The sequence below is a fragment of the Sciurus carolinensis genome, chromosome 4, assembly GCF_902686445.1.
Source record: "Sciurus carolinensis chromosome 4, mSciCar1.2, whole genome shotgun sequence".
Classification (NCBI taxonomy): Eukaryota; Metazoa; Chordata; class Mammalia; order Rodentia; family Sciuridae; genus Sciurus; species Sciurus carolinensis.
Window position 1 is genome coordinate 20,853,499 of NC_062216.1, and position 20,519 is coordinate 20,874,017.

Consider the following 20,519-nt stretch of genomic DNA (forward strand, 5'->3'; position numbering starts at 1 on the left):
AGTTTTGGATTTCTGATATTATTACTGTTAGATACTTTATAAAATCTTTTTAGGTTAAAATTTCTTTAGCGGTTTATTATGGCTAATTTTAGAGCAAAGGGTGATAAAATCTGGTGAATTAGTATCTTCTAGGATGATTAACTCAGTCCAAAATAATTCCCAGTCCTCTTTACTTTTCTTTTCCCTAAGTTGAATTGATAATTGTTCAGTACAAGAAAACAAAACAAAACAATAACAACAATTTGAAACCAAACAAACTTCTTTTAATTCTTCCAGCATGAAACAAACATAAAGAAAAGCAGTAGGGTATAGGCTAGTCTTATAATATTTGTCACACTCTGTTGGAAACTTCTTCAGATTTCTTAAACCTGAGTTCCCCTTTTTGAGAACCTATGGAAACACAGGAATCTATTTATCCCAAATAGTTCTCTGTTTGCCGCAGTGTGCTGGAATAGGCTTGTACTGGCCTTCGAGAGCCTATTTTTACTTTTAGGAAATTTGTGAGCCAAGTGACCTCACATTCATAGCTTCAAATTGACCAGGGTAGGAGCATTTACACCAGGGAAATAAGCAGTGCTGGGTCTTGGTTGATAAACATCAACCTGCACACCACTGTGTATGGGTATTTGTGAGTAGTTTCTTGAATACTTTTGTGAAGGCATCAAATACTTTTATTTTTAGAAACTGAAGTCATTTCTATTAATATTGGAACTCGGACATTGTTATCAACTTCTGAGACTGAAAATATTACCTGTTCTTTTGTTCGCCCCTCTTTCTTCAGTTAGGATCTTACCAGAAACATTCTAGATGGCATGCTTCAGATAACTTTAAGTGTACTGATGTGTATTACATAATTAACATTTGAAAAAGCGATTCTGTAATATATCTCTGCAGAATAATTATGTAATATACTCTATTCTGATTGCCCATATAAAAAAATTAGATGAAGTAAAGGCTTCATTTTTAAAATGTCATGTTAACTTAGTTTAAATATGACTATAGGAGTGTGCAGTGGCTCATGCCTGTAATCCCAGTGATATGGGAGGCTGAGACAGGAGAATCGCAAGTTTGAGGCCAGCTTCAGCATCTTGGTGAGGACCTAAGCAGCTTATCCAAACCCTCTCTCAACGTAAAAAACAAAAAGTACTGAGGATGTTGCTCAGTGATAAAGCACCCTTGGGTTCAATTTCTAGTACCACCACCACAACAAAAACAAAACAAAAACAAACAAAAAAACAAAGATTCCAAAGAAGTAAGAAGCAAGAAGAGAGAATACTGCATGAAAAGAAATTCTGCAATTTCTTTTGCAAGCATTTTTGTTCTTTTGTCTTTTCCTGGTTTCTTTTCCTTCCTTCTTTATTTTTTCCTCATGTCTTATGTAGGAGAGGAGTCTTTTTATAACCACACCCACCTCTTCTGTTGTTTATTTGAACCCTGGAGGACTGCATTTCTTTTAAGAATATACTCAGCATTTTAGGCTGCTAAAGTGTGCTTAAACGTGAGTTGATTAATGACTTTCTTCCTGATAAATTCTAGGAAATTTACAGGGTTCGGTTTCTGTGAGAATGATTTATAAGCTATATGTAATAGGTTATAATGTCAAACAAGTGGGAACAATTAGTAGCTAATGTCTTTACCCCAGGTTACCACTGAGGGAGGAAGATCATTGATTAAAAGGCCCATCTGTTCCAAAGATGTTGCACTTGCTTGCAAAGCAGTTTGTAAATCCGATTGGTTCAGTTTATTTCTCAAAATTGTTGCTTACATGTACATTTTATCATGATAGCTTTGAGAAATGGGATTGTGTTCATGGATATCATTGTTATGTTTAGTATAAGACATACACAGGGAGCATCATTTTGAAATTGTCACCAGTTCTAAGATTTATATAATCGATGAATTAAATATATATGCTCAGTCCTCCATACTCAAGGGTTCAACATTTGCTGATTTAGTCAACTGCAGATTGAAAATGTTTGAAAAATATGATCATCTCTAAGGAATGTGTACAGACTTTTTTTCTTATCATTATTCCTTAAGCAATTCAGTATAACAACTATTTAAAAAGTATTTGCATTGCACTAGGTATTACATGTGACCTAGAGATGATTTAAAGTATAGGGGAGGAAGTGGGTAGGTTATATATAAAAATTACACACTGCATATATAAGAACCTGAGTGTTCTCGAATTTGGGAATCTTTTAGGCGATGGGTCCTGGAACCCATCTCCCTTGGATACAGAGGGATGACTGTACCTTCATGAATTAGTGGACTTAAATGTTAGCAAAAATTTGATGTTGGAGCAAGAAGAGATTCATCTCTGTGTTTTATCTGTTTTCAGGATGAAAGGAGAATTCTGTTACTATGATTGTTTTCTTAAAATGCCTTTAACCTACTTATTTTTTCTAAATAATGATGGTACGCTTGCATAGAATTTTGCAATTTACAATCCACTTTCACATTTACCATCTCATTTTCCATTTACCCTCTGTTGTTTTCTTCCTGTATCAACGTCATTGAGTCAGTGACTCTAAGGTTAGAAAAGGGTCTTCCAAGCTATATGACCAATTACTGTATCCTGAGGTCAGCCTGCCTATTATTTCCAGGAGGAGAAAACATTAGTAGGGAGACGGATAGTCCACTGGGCCAAATAAAGGAGTGAAAGTAAATTTTCTTTTTTTGTAGGAAAGGGAGACAATGTCATTTTTAACTTTTGCCTTTTTATTTGTTTATTTCTTTCATTCTCAACATAGTGGGCCTCTGAACTACAGAGGGTCTCTCAGATCACTTTAAGGCATAAATTCTTTTTACCTTTTAATTTCTTTTGGGAACATTGTGACCTTGTCTTCTGCTTCAAACGTCACCCACAAGCCAAGCCTAATAGGTGTGAATTCCTGGGGTATAAAATGTTAACATTATCACTTTTGGGGCAATAGGAATTTATTATTATTATTTATTTATTTTTTACTGATTTGGTTATTTCAAATCATATTATTATATAATTTGGGCAAATTAAGAGTAATAAGTACAGATTTAAAATCATTTGCCTGCTCTGGTTTATAATTTATATAGTTATTTCTGACTTCATTAAAATTGTGGATCTCATTTTAAAAACGTAGAAATTATTCTTGTCTTGTTCTGCTGAGAATGTAAATCCCACCAGGTACGTTATTTATTCTGTGCTACCAAGAAAAAAGATAGAAACGTGGCCCAGCCAGATTAGATTAGCTTCGTGAGATGATTGTCTTTTAATATTCTACTGATTGATAATTGTGTACCTGGAATACGGCTAGTTATGCAAAACGGTGGGAAAATTGATCTATGAAGAAAATGGTACTTCCTAATGTAAGCAACGTAACGTGTGCTAATATGATCATTTTTCAACTGCAAGACTGTGAACTTGGGATTACTGCATAAAAAGGAAAATGAATTTGATAGTAAATGAGGAAAGTAAGACGGATGTAAACACAACTGTCCCCAAGTGTACTGAGAAGAGTGCCTTCTCGCTTCCTTTCACGTCTTGTTGCTAGGAGAGAGATGAGCATCACCAGCTGTATCCACCAGCGATGACGTACCTGGCAGCTCCAACCTGTTCAACCTGGGATTTGTTTTTCTATGTAAACAGGAAAAAGGAAGGGATCCGTCATCCATTAGCCAGCCTGTTGTGCACGTCACCTTCCTAGCAGAAGAAAATTAAGTAATAATGAAAAGCTGTCATTTAGAAAAACAATTGAAGGGAAACTGACAGATAAGGTCATTCAAAATCTAAAGTCTTCCATTTTATCTTTATTTCTGCATTAAAGATTCTGAAGTTGAAGTCTCTTCAGAATCAGTTGTTTAGAGTGTACAACAAAAATAGCCTTGGAGAGGCACTTGCCTGGAGAGGTTTTGTGGTGACCATGGAGATTAATCTTCTTCATGGGAAATCAGCTGTTCACAACACCGCCTTCATTCCCAAGGAAGAGTTTCCATTCCTGCCAGGGGAAGTGGGGTACAGCAGCAAGTCGTAGAGGCTTCTAGGTATTCCATGCGGGTTGCAGACTCCTTGACGCCGTCTCAAGTCTCCTTCAATTATTCATTTATTCCCTTCAAGGTTCCAGAAAGCTCTCCAGGCGCCTGCAGCTGCATTTGCATCTCAAGGGTGCGTGAGGATAGGATTTAAAAGCAAGTCTTCATTCATCACTCACTCATGAATTTATGGAATCAATATTTATAGTGTGTTTATGTTCCAGACTCTGTGTTGGGCATGGATACTACATTAGTGAGCTAAAATAGAAACCAACTCAGGACCAACAGATCTTCCATTCTGGGGGTGGGAGGTTAATCAAATAATTCCACTGATTAATGCCTACTTTCAAACTCAGGTATTAAACTAACAAGGAAACAGGGCTCAGGTAAAAGAAGAGCCATATTTATCCAAGATTGGAAGGGTGTAAGCACACACATGTGCACAAGAAGTAGAGAAGCTGAGAGCCAAGAGCCCTGCCGCTGTCAGAAGCATCCTGGAGAGACAGGAGGGAAGGTGGCAACTGCAGGGAGACAGATGGTCAAGGGCAGGAAGTCAAGGATCTTGCAGAGAATTTTTGTCTGGACCATGAACGGAAATGGGAAGTTACAGGTGGGATTTTAGGTAGAGATGACCTGGTGACAGTGGCGTTTAAAAAAGATAACTGGCTAAGGAAGGGAACAGGGTTAGAGGAAGCCAGAGGGGCGGGTGGAATGTTGTAGTTTAGAACCTCGAAGCCGAATAGTCATTGTCCAACATTCCTTCATGGTTGCCTCACTCTTGACATTGTTCATGTGCACGTCTGCATCCTCCTCCCAGACTCCACATTCCTTGAGTTTAGGAATGCTGCCTTATTTGCTCTTTGGCCCCCTGTAGTGTCTCATGTTGGGATTTGCATCTATGCGTCCAATAAATGCTGCATTTAAGCCACGTGGCTCCTTTCCATCTCACACAACACGTCAGCAGGCTGAAAAGAACACAGCTCTTGTGAATTCTGGTTGTAGCATTATGTAGTGATCTAAGTTATTCCTGTGGACAGAGGGAGGCAAGGGTTCACTTGCTTTTTCTTTTGCTAAGTGCTGTGTGCCTTGAATCTTGTTTTGCTACATCAGTATCTTCAGCATAATGATGTTTGCTGTTCTTATCAACCTTGAAGCATCGTTATTGTCACTATTATTGCTATCTCCTCACAGAGAGAATAGACGAATTGAGGGAGATTAGTTCTGAGGAATTTCTTGCAGAACTGAAGAAGGGAATTCATTTTGGAACTTTTCTGGAAACTCTGGAATTGCAAACATAAATGAGTAAAGAAGCAATAGGGAGCAGTGTGGCCTGTGGCATAACTGGGGAGGGCACACTTTATTCCCAAACATTCATAATCAAAAGCAAAATGCGCTGTGCCAATTGAAACATCTGTGGGCCAAATTTGTCTATGTAACTATTTGGCTATTTCTCCCTTAAAAGATTAAAAAAAAAAATTTTAAACCAGAGAAGTAAAAAAAAAAAAAAAAAAAAAAAAAAAAAAAATCCATTGTGCTCATCTCTTCTAGAGGTTGTGAGCCAACCTCACTCTTTTGAGTGACCTGGTGCTTCAAAGCTGTGTTGGGGAAGGGACCAGAGAACCTCCTGCAGTACAGCTTTGCCAAGCAGGTTTTTAATATCCCTCTGCTTGCTTGATCTCTCTCTCTCTCTCTCTCTCTCTCTCTCTCTCTCTCTTTCCCTCCCTCCCTCTCTCTCTCTTTTAAATAATGGGCTGTTGCAGTTTCCCCTGTGCCTCAGCCAAATGAATGCAACCAATAAGGACACATTGCATTTAGCAGAAAGGGGAAAGGTGTTATCACTTTTAAAACCAGAAACGAAGAAAACACTTTTCACACTTTCTGGGCAAGTCTGAAGGGGGACATTTTATTAGAGACTCTCCCTCAAAGTATAAAAACAGGGGGGTATAAATAGCACTGATCCTGCTTCCACCTGATCTTAGATAAAGATTAGCATAAGCCCAGCTGAGAGGTCAATTAAATCAGACATTCAGGAATCTCACGCAAAGAAGGGTTAGATAACATCTTTCCAGGAGAAAAATAAGTCCAACTTTTCTAATATCGAGAGGAGCAGTCCTCATGATTTTATAAATGGGAGAATGCTTTTCCTGGCAGAAGTTGGGCCCGTGGGATGGACGCAACCTAAAGAGCAGAACAGCAGGATGAATGGGAGCCGCCTAGCTGCTGTTCTCCGCAGTCCCAGGGAACCTCCCGGAAGGCAGTGGAGGCAGCAGCGGGCAGCGAGATTTATATTTCAATCTGAGCCCTTCGGCGCTGCTTATCCTCTTTGTCATCTATCATAATGACAGTAAAAACATCTGCCCTCCACCATTTAGTGGGCTGTCCTAAAGATTAGATTATGTACCTCGCAATGATAAGATGATATGGTGTAATTATACTAATGATAAACACAATTAGAGCAAGCACACAGAGCAGTTGCTACTTCTAGATTACATTCACCACTCTACTTAGTTCTATTTTTTTTTTTTTTTTTTTGGGTACCGGGATTGAACCCAGGGGCGCTTAACCACCAAGCTGCATCCCCATCCCTTTTTAAATATTATTATCTAGAGACAGGGTCTTGCTGAGTTTCTTAGAGCCTGGCTAAGTTGCTGAGGCCGGTTTTGAACTCGCGATCTTCCTGCCTCAGCCTCCCGAGCCACTGGGATTACAGGCGTATACCACCGTGACTGGCTCTTCTCTCCTCTTATCATCATAACCTTCCTTATGAGGTAGAACCTATCATCTCTATTTTTTTCTTTTTTAGATGGGGAAACAGAGCCACAGAGAGCTGAAGTACTTGTTCAAGGCCAGTCAGTAAGAACTGGCTCCCAGGTTTGAACCTTGCTTTCTGGCTCCTTCTAATCCTTATGGTTCAGGAAAAAAAACCAAACAGCATAGACATTTAACTAAGGCAGATCAGCCTTTGAATTCTGGCTTCATGGACTGTGTAACTATGGTCAGGGCCCTTAAGCAGTTCAAACTTCAGTTTGTCCATCTATAAAATGGAGATGGATAATGCTTGCCTTTAGATGTTGGGTAAGGATTAAATAAGAAAACATGCAAAGCACAATGTTTAATCTGTAAAAGGCACATAAATAAAGTGTATTATTATTCCTAATTATTGGGTTGGAGTAACGTATTAGCCTGGTTGGACCGCCATAAAAAATACCGCACACTGGGTGGCTTAAACAATACAGGTCTGGTCTTGCACTGTTCTGGGGGTTGTAAGTCCAAGGTCAAGGTGCCAGCAGGTAAGGCCTTTCTTCTGGCTTCTAGGTGGCCGCCTTTTTGTTGTGTCCTCACATGGTCTTTTGTTAGAGTGGAGGAGAGAAAACTCTGGTGTCCTATCTTCTTATAAGGAAAGCAGTCCCATTGAACTAGAGACCCACTTCTATGACCTTATCTGACCTTAATTACCTCCCTAACAGTCCTATCTCCAAACATGGTCACATTGAGTGTTCAGCGCCCCCAAAACTCTTAACTTTGTATGGATGCAATTCAGTGCATAACAGGTGGGCAGCAGGAGGAGAGGAATAGGATAGAAAGAAAGAAGGGGTATTTGGAATATTCTAATGTTTAAGGTAGATTATTTTAGGCATCAATTCTGGAGGGGAAAGAAATTGTTGCCTATTCATAATAAATTAGTAGATGTATATCGGGCATGTCATTTGTCTTTGCTTTGGTACTGCAGAACATGTTTCCGTACTACCTGTTTTTGTTCTTTTAGGTGAGCCGGAATTTAAATACATTGGGAATATGCATGGTAACGAGGCGGTTGGACGGGAACTGCTCATTTTCTTGGCCCAGTACCTGTGTAATGAGTACCAGAAGGGGAATGAGACAATTGTCAACCTGATCCACAACACCCGAATTCACATCATGCCTTCCCTGAACCCTGATGGTTTTGAGAAGGCAGCATCTCAGGTGAGTGACAGGCAGGTTGGGTGTGTTTTTGTGTGTTTGTACCTATGTGCTTACATATGCACAGAACCTTGCACAAAGCTTACAGACAGCTTACAGAGTATAAGTGATACATGGTCAATTTGTTGGTAAGAAAAAAATCTAAGAATGTGAGGGAAGAGTTTTTTCAGCAGATTGCAAATGATAAATTTAGTTACTAGGTCAATATTTTAATGTTTTGTTTGTATTGCTAAATAAATAATTATTTATCCACGTTTGTGGTCAGAAAATTTCCTTCTGAAAATTTTAGAAACTATGTACTACCCTGTAATACTATGACTGAACCTGATGAGTTGGTGTCACAGCGCCCTCTACTGAAATCAAGAAGAAAAACTTTTGGCCAGATGAATGTTCCTGACATCTTTAATCACTGGTTTTATGAATGTTGAGTAAAATTTTAAAAAATCAAAATCAAAAAACAATCAACTCTAAACAAAAAGTAATTTATACATTTTAAATTATAATTTTATGACAAATTTTGATTCACATTTTATATTATAATTTTTAATAAGTTTATGAATTTTAACTGTTAGACTAGAAGTTAACCACTTTTTAAGAGAAGATAATATGGCCTGTATGTCCATTTTTGATTAGGAAGGGATGGGAACATTATATTTACTGCTGCTACAGCTTGAAATTATTTTCTTATTTTATAGGAATACACTGAATAATGTTTATTACAGTTAAGAAGAGCTGGTAATCTTGTAGTTTGTAAGAAACCCAGTGAATTTTAAAAATAATTGTAACATTGATATGATTTCAAAGGTTATGAGAGAAAAATTCTGGTAATATAAAATCAAATTATTTAGCAAGTTCAGTTCAGTTTCAGAATCGTGAGCAAAAGATTCTTTTTGCTATTTTTTGTCATATAGATTTTCATTCCTCAGTCTGAGGCATCTTAGCTTACATGGCTTAAAAGATATGGTTTCTTTGCTTATGTCAAAGGTTTGACATAATTTAATAGTAAAACAAGAAAATTCACAAATTGAATATCTTGCAAGTTTGTCAGTTGTTCGGGTTGTACCATTAGTGAAAGTTTTAAATTGAACAGAAATTCCTCAATCATAAAGTCCTAGAATTTTTCTTCAAAGCACTATAACTTTTTAAAAGATTATTATTTAAAATTAAAAATTATTTTAAATTGATACTTAAAATATAAAATTATATCTATTTATAGGGTATGATGTGAGACTTTGATACACATATATAGTGTAATGTTTAATCAGAGTAAATAGGTCTATCTCCTCAAACACTTATCATTTCACATGGTGAAAACATTCAAAGTACTTTCTTACAGATTTTGAAATAAAACTCATTTTTTTGATGAAAACTATCAGAGGGATTCATGTTATTAATATACATAAACTCATGTTAAACTCATTTTAAGCTTCTGATCTTATTTATTCTTTTGAATATTTAATAATATGTCACTGTCATTTATAGAAGCAGTGAAAATTTCAATAAAATCCAATTAGAGTGGCCTGCTTTGGAAAGGTCCTCTATTATTAGAGAATATGTTTTGACTTTTTTGCTATTTTATACCTATCTCTTAAATATTATTATTATTAATATTTAAAATATTATTCATTAAAATTTTTTAAGATACCCATAATAAATTCTTTAAGCCTGATAGCTTTATGCTTATATCAGTAAAACAGTAAGAACGACATTATGGAAGGATATTGTTGAAATAAATAATCTTAGCAAATTATTTTTAAAAGCATTAATGGAGACATTAGATAGATAGTGACAATAATAGTAAATGATGGATAATTTTTCTCTGATTTTTTTTTTTTTTTTTTTTTTTTTTTTTAGCCTGGTGAACTCAAGGACTGGTTTGTGGGACGAAGCAATGCCCAGGGAATAGATCTGAATCGGAACTTTCCGGACCTGGATAGAATAGTTTATCTTAATGAGAAAGAAGGTGGTCCCAATAACCATCTGTTGAAAAATCTGAAGAAAATTGTGGATCAAAATACCAAGGTAGAGAACTTGTGTAGTTTTCTTGGAGTCATTCCCTGGCTTTAGTTCAGGCACCATGTCCTCTTATTCTTGTTTTGCATCCAACCTCTCCCAACTCCATTCGGTCATTGTTTTAGTCAGCTTTTTCCTGCTGTGACTGAAAGACCTGACCAGAACAATTGTAGAGGAGGCAAAGTTTATTTGGGGGCTCAAGGTTTCAGAGGTCTCAGTCCATAGACAGCCAACTCCATTCCTCAGGGTTTGAGGTGAGGCTGGACATCATGGTGGAAGAGTGTAGTGGAGGGAATCAGCTCAGATGGTGCTCAGGCAGCAGAGACAGAGACTCCACTCATCAGATACAAATATGTACTCCAAAGCCACGCCCCCTAATGACCTACCTCTGTCCTCTATCTAAGGAAATAGGTTTGAGTACCTTTATCATAGTGAAGGAAGCAGGAGTAACAAATGCTGGTATGTGCAGTTATCTATGATTGCAAAAGCCAAGGCTGGAGGAGGGGGAGCCTGGATATTAGGTTTGCTCCCTAGGATTGACAGAGGATTAGGGAGTAGGAGTTTGGGGTAGGAACAGGATGGAGGAACCCCGTTGTGGATCTTGGGATGTCACCATGGTCCTCTCAGAGATCCTTTATCAGCTCATCCAATCAGTAACTCAGCAGCATTCTACATTGTTGGACTTCCTTCTCTCACAGAACTTTCTTCTCTTCTTTCTTGCTTTACAAAACTTTACTCTCTCCTACTTTCAAATCACTGCTCAGTTTCTTTCCCTGCTTCTCCTGCCTTGACTTAGACACTGGCCTTCCTCAGGGTTCATCTGATACCTCTCTCTGCTGCCCTGGGTTTCTATCTTTTCCTGAACCTGCAGTGTCAGCTATTATATTAGATCTCCCAGACCCATGTCTCTAATTCCAGACCATTTAGGAGCATAGATTTTCCATTGTACTTGCTGAGTCCCTTTATTTGGTGGTACCTGGGACTCAAGGTTCAGTCTGTCCAGAAACAAGTATTTTGTCTTCGAACCACTATTGTTTCACTTATCCTGATCACCAAAACCATTCATTTTCCAACTTTGTCATTTCTTACCAGCAATTAGTTCCTACATTCCAGTGATTTGACGTCTCTGACTCCTCTCCCTCCCATCTTCCCTTCCTCTGCAAACTCATTCCCTGGCTTAGTTCAGGCCCCATGTCCTCTTATTCTTGTTTTGTGACCATTCTCTCCCAACTCCATTCAGTCATTATTTTATTCAGTTTTCTCACTGCTGTTAGTAAAATACCCACCAGAACAATTGTAGAGGAGACAAAGTTTATTTGGGGGCTCAAGGTTTCAGAGGTCTCAGTTCATAGACAGCCAACTCCATTCCTCAGGGCTCGAGGTGAGGCTGAACATCATGGTGGAAGAGTATGGTGGAGGGAATCAGTTCACAAGATGATCAGGCAGCAGAGAGTCTCTACTCACCAGATACAAAAATATCCCCCAAAGGTATACCTCCAATGATCCACCTTCTCCACCTTCAATTTCCACTCACATAATGCCATCACAAGATCGATTCACTGATTGGGTTAAGGCTCTCATAACCCAATCATTTCTCCTCTAAACCTTCTTGTATTGTCTTACACATGAGCTTTAGGGGAATACCTCACATCCAACTGTAACAGTCATCTTCATTTCCTCCAGAGTGATATCTTCAAAGACAAATTATTTCTCTTTTGCTTCAAAATCCTTACCAGTTCACCACAGCCCAGAGGATAAAGTGAAAACCTAACATGGCAGCATAGTGTGAAGGTTAGTCATGATACTTCTAGATGCAGCCACACTGGATCAAATCCTGGCTCTATACTTCCTGTGTAAACTTGGAAATTTCTTTAACTTCTCTGTGCTTCAACTTTTTATCTGGAAAATGGAGATGATAGTACTGTCTGCCTCATAGGATGTTAACAAGGATTGAAAAAGTTAATACATTAAAGTATTTGATGTCAGGACCCAGGACTATTATTACTGCTTCAGCATTCTCTCTAAGTATGCGCTGTTAGTTACCTGGGGGCAAGATGGACACATGTTCACAACCATTAAACCCCTGGTGCACCTTCAAGCGATATTGCTTTTGATGATTTGTGGAGAAATTGAGCCCATCATGGCAGACAGGTAGAGGAATCCTGGAAGCAGCTCTTAGTTCCTTCTTTATTGTTCCAGGAAATGCTACCTTGTTGGATCAATTACTTTTATAGTACCTTTCCTAAGTGAGAACCTGGGTATGATTTTTTTTTTTTTTTTAATTTCATTGTAGTTCCAGGATCATTGGTCCCTGAAAGCTGCTGTTTGACTCACTCCTTAACCTGGCTTGAATATCCCATGTACTCTAGTCATACCCACATGTACCATTTTCTAATAATTTTATGTCTTCATGTAAGTGACTGTTCCAGCTGTCTAGACTACCCTTACCTGTTCTTCTGTGCCTTCTCTACTCTGAGCTCTTCCTCTGCTCTTCAAGACAGATCCTGTTAATCCTTCCTTGTGGTCTTCATATATATTCCCAGTAGGGTACTTATTGCCACAATTTTATATCATACTTAGTTGTATATACATCTACTTCTCCCTTTGACTCTACCTTTCAGTCCCTTGCTGCGGGAATTATAATTCACATCTTAGTCTGACACAGTAGACTGAGGGCCTTTCATGAAAAAGTATAATTCAGCTGGCATGGTGGTGCACACCTGTAATCCCAGTGACTCAGGAGGCTGCGGCAGGAGGATCTCAAGTTCAAAACCAGTCAGCAACTTAGTGAGGCCCTAAGCAACTTAGCAGGACTCTGTCTCAAAAGAAAAAAAAAACAGAAAAACATAAAAAGGGCTGGGGATGTGCTCAGTGGTTAAGTGTCCCTGGGTTCAATCCCTAGTACCAAAAAATAAAGAAAGGAAAAAAAGTACAACCCAGCCCTGCAAACAAATCAAAATATTTGGAAAAAAAAGTAAAAAAAGTAGCCATTGAAAATCAGCAGACAAGCATTCATCACGTGGCTGAGACATCAGGTGAAGGACTGAGAAGACAGGGAGTTTCTGATTGTCAGATTCATTTCAGATTCTGAGTGATAAGCTATGAGACCTTAGAACAGGAATGAAAAACTGTTCTGGAAGCCGAGTCCTAATAGGAGCACACGAACTCCCCGTTGCTTGCCTTACCCCGTCAATGCCATCTTTGTTAAAAAAATGAGAAAAATAATTCCTATTGCCTGCCACAGAAGAATTGTGAATGAGCTCTTGTCGAGGAGATGTCTGATTGACAATTTTGTGTAGGTGCCATTATTTGCAGACATTGTGACCTCCTTCCAGTTAAACCTGTGTAATATTTGTACTATCTCCATGCTAGATGCTTTCATATTTCATATGCTAGCTTAAATCATACTATTAAAAGATGTTCATGGTACTCTTTTTGAAGAAGGAACTTTTACTTAAAAGATCTTGATGCCACTACTTTTTCTAGACAAAGGTAAACCAAAGGGAAATAGATGAAAATTAAAGTTTAGACCCCTCTTTGAAACATAAACAGGATTTGTTTGCTTTGGTCTATATCTTCGGTAAACTTGCTTGATAATTGTGAGGTCATGTTGCCCATATCTGGTTCATCTCTTTTTTCCATTTTTGTTATCATACATGAGACAGTGTTTAGAGCCCACTGGTATAAGACAGACAGTTCATTAATGCTGCTATATATTCCCCTTCTCAGCCCAATATCTAGATTCCTTGTAGAGGTTTTTAAAGTTCACGGTTATTCTGTTGGGTGTGCTGGGAATAATGGGTTAGGAATGCAGAGTCCCTTACATGCCAGTTCGGGAACTCTGGGGAGGGTGGTGGGAAGGAACCTGCACCTTGAAGCATACGTTCCGATGCTGCGATGTTCTTGTGGGACACATGCTTGAGACTCATGCCCTCTTGCTCTTCTGAACCTCTGAGAATAATAGCCCTTTCCTATACTCCTAGTTCTTCCTGCTGTCGTTTCTCATCTGCCTCTGAGCTTGTCAGCCTGGTCATCTCACTGTGATCTGGGCTTAGCAAGTGAACCTTGACCTTGATTGTTTGAAAATGGCATGGATTAAAATGCACCCAATAAGTTATTAAGGTTACATTTAACCTTCAATGACTGGAGTTGTTAAGAAAATAGAATAAATATAGCTTCAATATATTTTAAGAGTCAAAGCCATCTAATTATAGGGTATAACATTTGAGCTATACTTAGAGTCTTTTAAATGGAAGTTTTAAAAATAGGTCACAAACAGTTTTAGAGATTATCAGGGCCTTGCTCTTAGGGATGCTCCATAGTGGTCCACTCTGTGGATCACTTATATATTACAGTATATTGTCAGCCTAAAAGATTATTCAGAGTCAAAGAGAAACTCACCTATAATTTATCAAATTGTAGAGTTGACTTGCTTGCTTTTGAATATACTAGTAATATGAATATTAGCAGTGGTATATGTATGATACAAGAACTAACAATGAACCCTGCCTAGGAGCTTCCTACAACATTGTGTATTCAGAACTGTGTCTTTGAACTTATTTCAAAAACTGTTTTTTAAAAAAGTTATTGCAAAATTCATATTTTCATATGTTTTATCCTTCAAAATTATTTTTATGTGCATACAGACCTGTAAACATATGGCAGCATATCATGCACACTGTTCTGAATGCTTGCAGGTTAATCATAAACAGCAAAATAGTCACATGCAGAGTAACTTTGCACCTGAGCTCCTGTTAACACTGACGCCTCATCCAGGGAATATTCTGCTTACTTCCCAAAGATGGCCAGGTTACCCTCCCTCCTTCCCTATTTTAACTTCTCTTTTCTCTCTTCTTCTCCTATCCAAATCCTGTCTTTTTTTCCCTTCCTGAGACATGCTAAAGTTCTACCCCTTTTCTGAAGTCCTCAATAGTTCTCCAAACCACAGTGATTTCTGCCTCATTGGTCAGACCAATCACTGGATCTGAATAAACAGAGAGAATGAAGGTTGTACCCGGAAGAGGACTGAAAACAAATTCAGCAGCAAAAGAAAAACTTTTGAACAGAAAATTATGGAAAAATTTATGTTAGATTCATATCATGTAATACTAATGCCAGGTTGGCATTGAGCTTAAAAATATAAATTCATTATAAAAAATGTACATTATATGATTTTCTATTTAATTTCTTTTTAACTTATTTTTAGATTGTTTTAATTAAAAGTTATACTGGGGAGCTAGGGATATAGCTCAGTTGGTAGAGTGCTTGCCTTATATGTACAAGGCCCTGGGTTCAATCCCCAGCACCACAGAAGAAAAAAAAAAATGTTATACTGGATCAAGTTTAAACTATTTGAACTCTAGAAATAGATGTAATTATGTATAAAAGTTTAGTATATAATGAGGGCACATATCAGATCAATGTGGAAAGAAAGTGTTATTTAATAAAACTGAGACAAGTCCATCTCACAAATAGCAGAGATCGAAATAAATTCTAGATGTATTCAATTTAAATAATTCAAATGTAAAATGTAGGAGACCAGTAAAAGAAAACTTTGGCAGATATGTAATTTTTGAAGGGAACAGAACTTTCTAAATTCCCTTTGTAGAAACTAGCATATAGTGGCCACTAAAGTTACTGTTTAGTAACTATGAATGAAATACAAAAGCAAAGAAAGAAACTACAAAGAAAAGTTCAGTAAATTTGATGTTAAAGTTCTTAACATAAATATCTTTATGGTCTATATTTTAATTACAAAATTTGAAAGGCATATGGCAAATTTGGGAAAATATGTGTAATATGTAGTAGAAGTTTTACTAAATAACTATTACAAATGAATAAGGTATACATTTCATTAGAAAACTCGGTTAAAACATATAAATGTGTCACAAAAGAATAAATATAAATGATCAATTAATACATAAAAGCTTTCTCTGGCTAATTAAAACTTTGGTTATTAATCAGAGTGCCAAACTTTAAAAAACAGAATGTACTCTTAGAAAGAGTGATTAGGGATGGAAGGTTTAATATAATGTTGTTAAATACAAACTTATGGGGAAGCAGTTTGGAATATTTTCTAATTTAAACAGTGTAAGTTAAAAATAAAATTTTATTTAAACTTTTTTAGCTAAAAATGTGCTTAGCTTTTGGTCAAGTCGTTTCATTTCTAGAGATTTTCCCCAGGAAAGTACAGATATGCACAAAGGGTTACTACAAGGGTATTGATAATATTTAAAAATTTTCATAGTAAACAATCCAATACTCAACAATTAGGGATTAGTAGTATGGTAGTTGTGAAGCCCAAACTGGACTTGAGTCCAGGCTGAGTCACTACCAATCGAGTGACCTCATAGTCCCAACTTTTCTCTATTTCAACTTACTCATCTATAAAAGGGAGAAAATGTGATCCCTATCTCATTGGGAGGATGTGGAATTTAACATGTCACCCAGAAGGTGTTTAGTATTTATTTTTAAGATGTATTTAACATTATTTTATTAATATTATTAATTTTATTTGAATGCTAGATGCATACATTGGATACTACTCAGCGTTAATATATAATATTTTAGAAAGGTTTCCGTGATATTAAATGGTATGTTATTTTTTGTCAAGGAGAAAAAAAACACAGCACATAAAATGGCATGTAAATGATTACATTTCAAATATCATATAGTGGATTAAAAAGGACTGAAAAACAGACATATAGAAGTGGTAGCAGAGGCTATTTTTAGATGGTACAATTATGAAGTAAGTTAATTTCCTTCTTTGTGCTTATCTGTCCTCTCTACATTTTCTACAGTGAGCATTAATTTGTAGCAAGGATAAAATACATTAACCAAACAACTGATAAAACTGATATCCTATATTTTTGATAATATCGATATTGATAAAATAATATATCTATCTATCTATCTATCTATCTATATGTATATATAACCATTCAATACATGTGTACAAAGTATAATGACAGAATCAGGGTAATTAGCATTTCCGTTTCTTGAACATTTGTCATTTCTTTGTCCCTCAAACTTTTCTAGTTCATTATGAATAAATTGGAAACTATAGTCACCCTACTTAGTTGCAGGACATTAGAACTTATTCCTCCTATATAACTCTATTTTGGTACCTATAGACAGCATCCTATTCTAAATCACACTTTCCCCCATTTATGAGTGGGCTGTGTGAAAAATAGGACAGTTTTCATACAGTAAAGCTGAGATGCTAAAAAAAAAAAAAATAATAATCTGGGGCTTGTGGGTTTGTAGCCTGGATTTTGAATCCTTAGCCATATGAACCTGGGTATGTTCTTTAACACATCCCACCGTCACATTCCTCTCTGTGAAATGGAGATGTTGTGAAGCTCCATAAAATAGTGCACGTGAAAGCTATGCATAAACAGAACAGAGATACAAATGCAAGATCTTTTTATAACCATCAAATGCTATTGATGTTGTTAGATTTTTCTGTCCAAAAGAATAGTATGGGTCAAATCTCTGTTAAAAGCTTTTCTTTTTTATCGCAGAAGTACTTAGAGTTTAAGAATCTTTCTTGCTGCTATTAAAAACTCATCACATAAAAGTATCAAACTTTTGGCTTTAGATGAATTCTTTGGTATATATTTCTTCCCTCTTTTGTTTTGCTTCCAAGATATGAGGGACTATGAATCATTCAAAAGACAACATGAATTCCTGAAACTTTTACCTTTGTTTTAAAATTTAAGATGAGCATTCGAAAGTAAACTGATATTTTACAGTCAACTCTGCAAGAAACCACATACAATATCCTTTCATAAGGACGATATTTGAAGAATTGAAGGAAATTGGAAAAACAGTAAGCAAAAATTGAGATTGGAAATAAAATCTCCCACGTTTAAAGCACCACAGAGGTTGAATCTTGTTCTGTGGTCCAACCATTTTCTTTTTGCTTTGTCTTATTTTTAAATATTTATCACCAAGACATGTGAACCATTACAGATCAGATGATGTCCCCAAGTGATTTGCATGCTGTTTTTTTCCAAGCTAAAAAGAGAGGAAACTGGCATCCTATGAAAGTAGAACTTTGAAGGAAATTTAAATGTGACTGAAATATTTTTTTACAAGTCTGAGAAAGGCCTGGGGAATGTTGCTCTTACAGGAACTTTTGATTTTCTGTAAAAACAACCACAAAGTGGCTCAATATGAATAGTTTTGAGATTTTTTCTTTTTCTCTTTCTTTCACCTTTTCTGTCTTTTCTGTCAAGTGATCAACCAGTGATCATCAAGTTTATATTCTTTTTTCATCTCTAATCTGTAATACAGCTTGCTCCGGAGACCAAGGCTGTCATTCATTGGATTATGGATATTCCTTTTGTGCTTTCCGCCAATCTCCACGGAGGTGACCTTGTCGCCAATTATCCATATGATGAGACTCGGAGTGGTAGGTATCCTTCCTGCTTCTCTAAGTTGTTTACGGCTTGCTACTACTATACAAAGGTTTATAAGGTGACTTCTGGAGTAGTCTTGTAAGCTACTAGTCAATAAGTAGTTTTGCCTGAGAAATAAATATGTATTTTTTTTTTAGAAATAAATATGTTTAATAAACATCCCCTATTTCACAAGTGTTGGCATATTTGGCAGAAAGGACCATAACTTTCTTTGAAGTTGAAGTGGAGAAATATGACATTAAGAGAGCACTTAGAGAAGAGAAAGGGAGAAAACAGCAGTCCTGAACTTGGTTCAGTCCTGGCCTCTGGTAAATGGATTGATTATACAGGTCATGTAGGTTTGTGTACGTGCCTAAAAATGGAGGTAGCCTCTAGTGCTTGATTAGGGCCCATGTGAACCCCTGTACATAACTTAGCATGCCCTTGCATTGTTTTCTTTGGATTCATGTCTGAGGGTGTCAGGGAGGGGAAGTGCTCCTTTGTTTCCCTCTAACTAGTTTTAGTTAAACTTTAGGCAAGGCAAGCTTTATCTGTACCAGATAGACAGTTTCAGCTTAATTTTTGTTGCTCCAGAAAATTTCCTGCTTTGGATCCATTCTCGGGGACCTTTGAAGAGTAAGCTCTTTGCTAACAAAGGATAAGGATCTTAGCTATTGGAAACTTGGAGATTTGAAGACAGTCTGGCTAAAAAAACATTGTTAAATATACTTAGAGATTTTGTGATTTGTCAATAGCTGGGAAACTTGTAGCCCAAGCATATTTTATAATACAGGAGTAAGAATACATGGGATCAAAAGACCTAATACTTGCTTGTGTAATACATATAGGAGATTTTTTTTTTTTTTAATTAAAATCAAATGGTGATTAGTGTGCATGAGAGTGGTTCATAGTGGCTATAGAATAGGTGTATATTTTAAATTAAAAATTTAAATAATGGAAATCTTGCTATTCTCCCAAGTCCAGTCTACTATGATCATATCACCTTTTTCTTGTGAAGTTTTCAATTCATAAGCAGCATATTTCAGTCTGTCTTATTTCTACATTTTTTTTTTTTTGGTATTAGGAATGGAAATTATATAACTAAGTGTAATTGTTTGGCAGTTAAATCTTCACCTTTTTCTCATAGCAATGTAGTTGAAAAATACATCAGCAATAGCTCAACACCAAATTACTTTTCAGAAAACAAGTGGTGACTTTTGATCTGTGTCAATTCCTTGCATCTTCTGGATTTATCTTCCAGGTAGCGCCCATGAGTACAGTTCCTGCCCTGATGATGCCATTTTCCAGAGCGTGGCTCGGGCATATTCCTCTTTCAATCCCGCCATGTCTGACCCCAACAGGCCTCCCTGTCGCAAGAATGACGATGACAGTAGCTTTGTAGACGGAACAACCAATGGTGGCGCTTGGTACAGTGTACCTGGTGGTGAGTTTCCATTTGCTCTCTGATTATGCTATTGAATCCCTTGTAATTATCAATTAGATTACAGAGTGATTTCCACTTAGAGAATCTTCAGTCTTCCTCGGTTATTAAGAAGCAGATTGAACCCCTAATTCTTCCATTAATTTTATGCATGAATAATATGTAATTTTGCTTTTGTGGATTTAAAAAAAATTGACGTGTTAAATAAAGAAAAACAAACTGAAGTATTCAACAGAAAATAGAAAGTGAATATTGTTAACTACTCTGCTTTTCAAGTTCAGGCCTTAGGCAATCAGATATCGTCCTTATCTTGAATTAGTCTTGCTTTTACTACAGGTAAGTGTGTATTTTAGAGGGCATGCTGTGGTCTTTAGCACATCTTGGTGCACACAACTTTTAATTTTTTTAAATGATGGGATAAAGGGACTATTTGACAACGATTATTTAGTTTATATTCACCAGTCTAATAAACACTATTAGATCAGGTAGGTTTTTCAGAGTCTGCAAAGGGAGAAGACTCTGTGCAGACAACAGCTGGAGGAAGTCTCTTCTTTGGCCACCAAGGCAGCTCTTTTGCCTTCCTTTGTCCCAACATGAACTTTGTAGAGCTTATATTTTATAATCACCCAGATGACTAACAGTTGTGGGATAACTACTGGACTCAACCAAGAATGAGCGTGAGATTAAATATATTG

At 36.8% G+C, this 20,519-nt stretch overlaps 1 protein-coding gene across 1 annotated transcript in view; it reads left to right on the forward strand.

Moving 5' to 3' along the window:
* Cpe (carboxypeptidase E) overlaps window positions 1-20,519 on the forward strand; it is a 101,870-nt gene that overhangs the window by 69,205 nt on the left and 12,146 nt on the right. Inside the window, exons 2-5 of the mRNA XM_047551131.1 lie at window positions 7,775-7,971; window positions 9,823-9,990; window positions 18,280-18,397; window positions 19,645-19,827. Of these exons, the coding sequence (XP_047407087.1) occupies window positions 7,775-7,971; window positions 9,823-9,990; window positions 18,280-18,397; window positions 19,645-19,827 (666 nt within the window). The remainder of the gene's footprint in view (window positions 1-7,774; window positions 7,972-9,822; window positions 9,991-18,279; window positions 18,398-19,644; window positions 19,828-20,519) is intronic.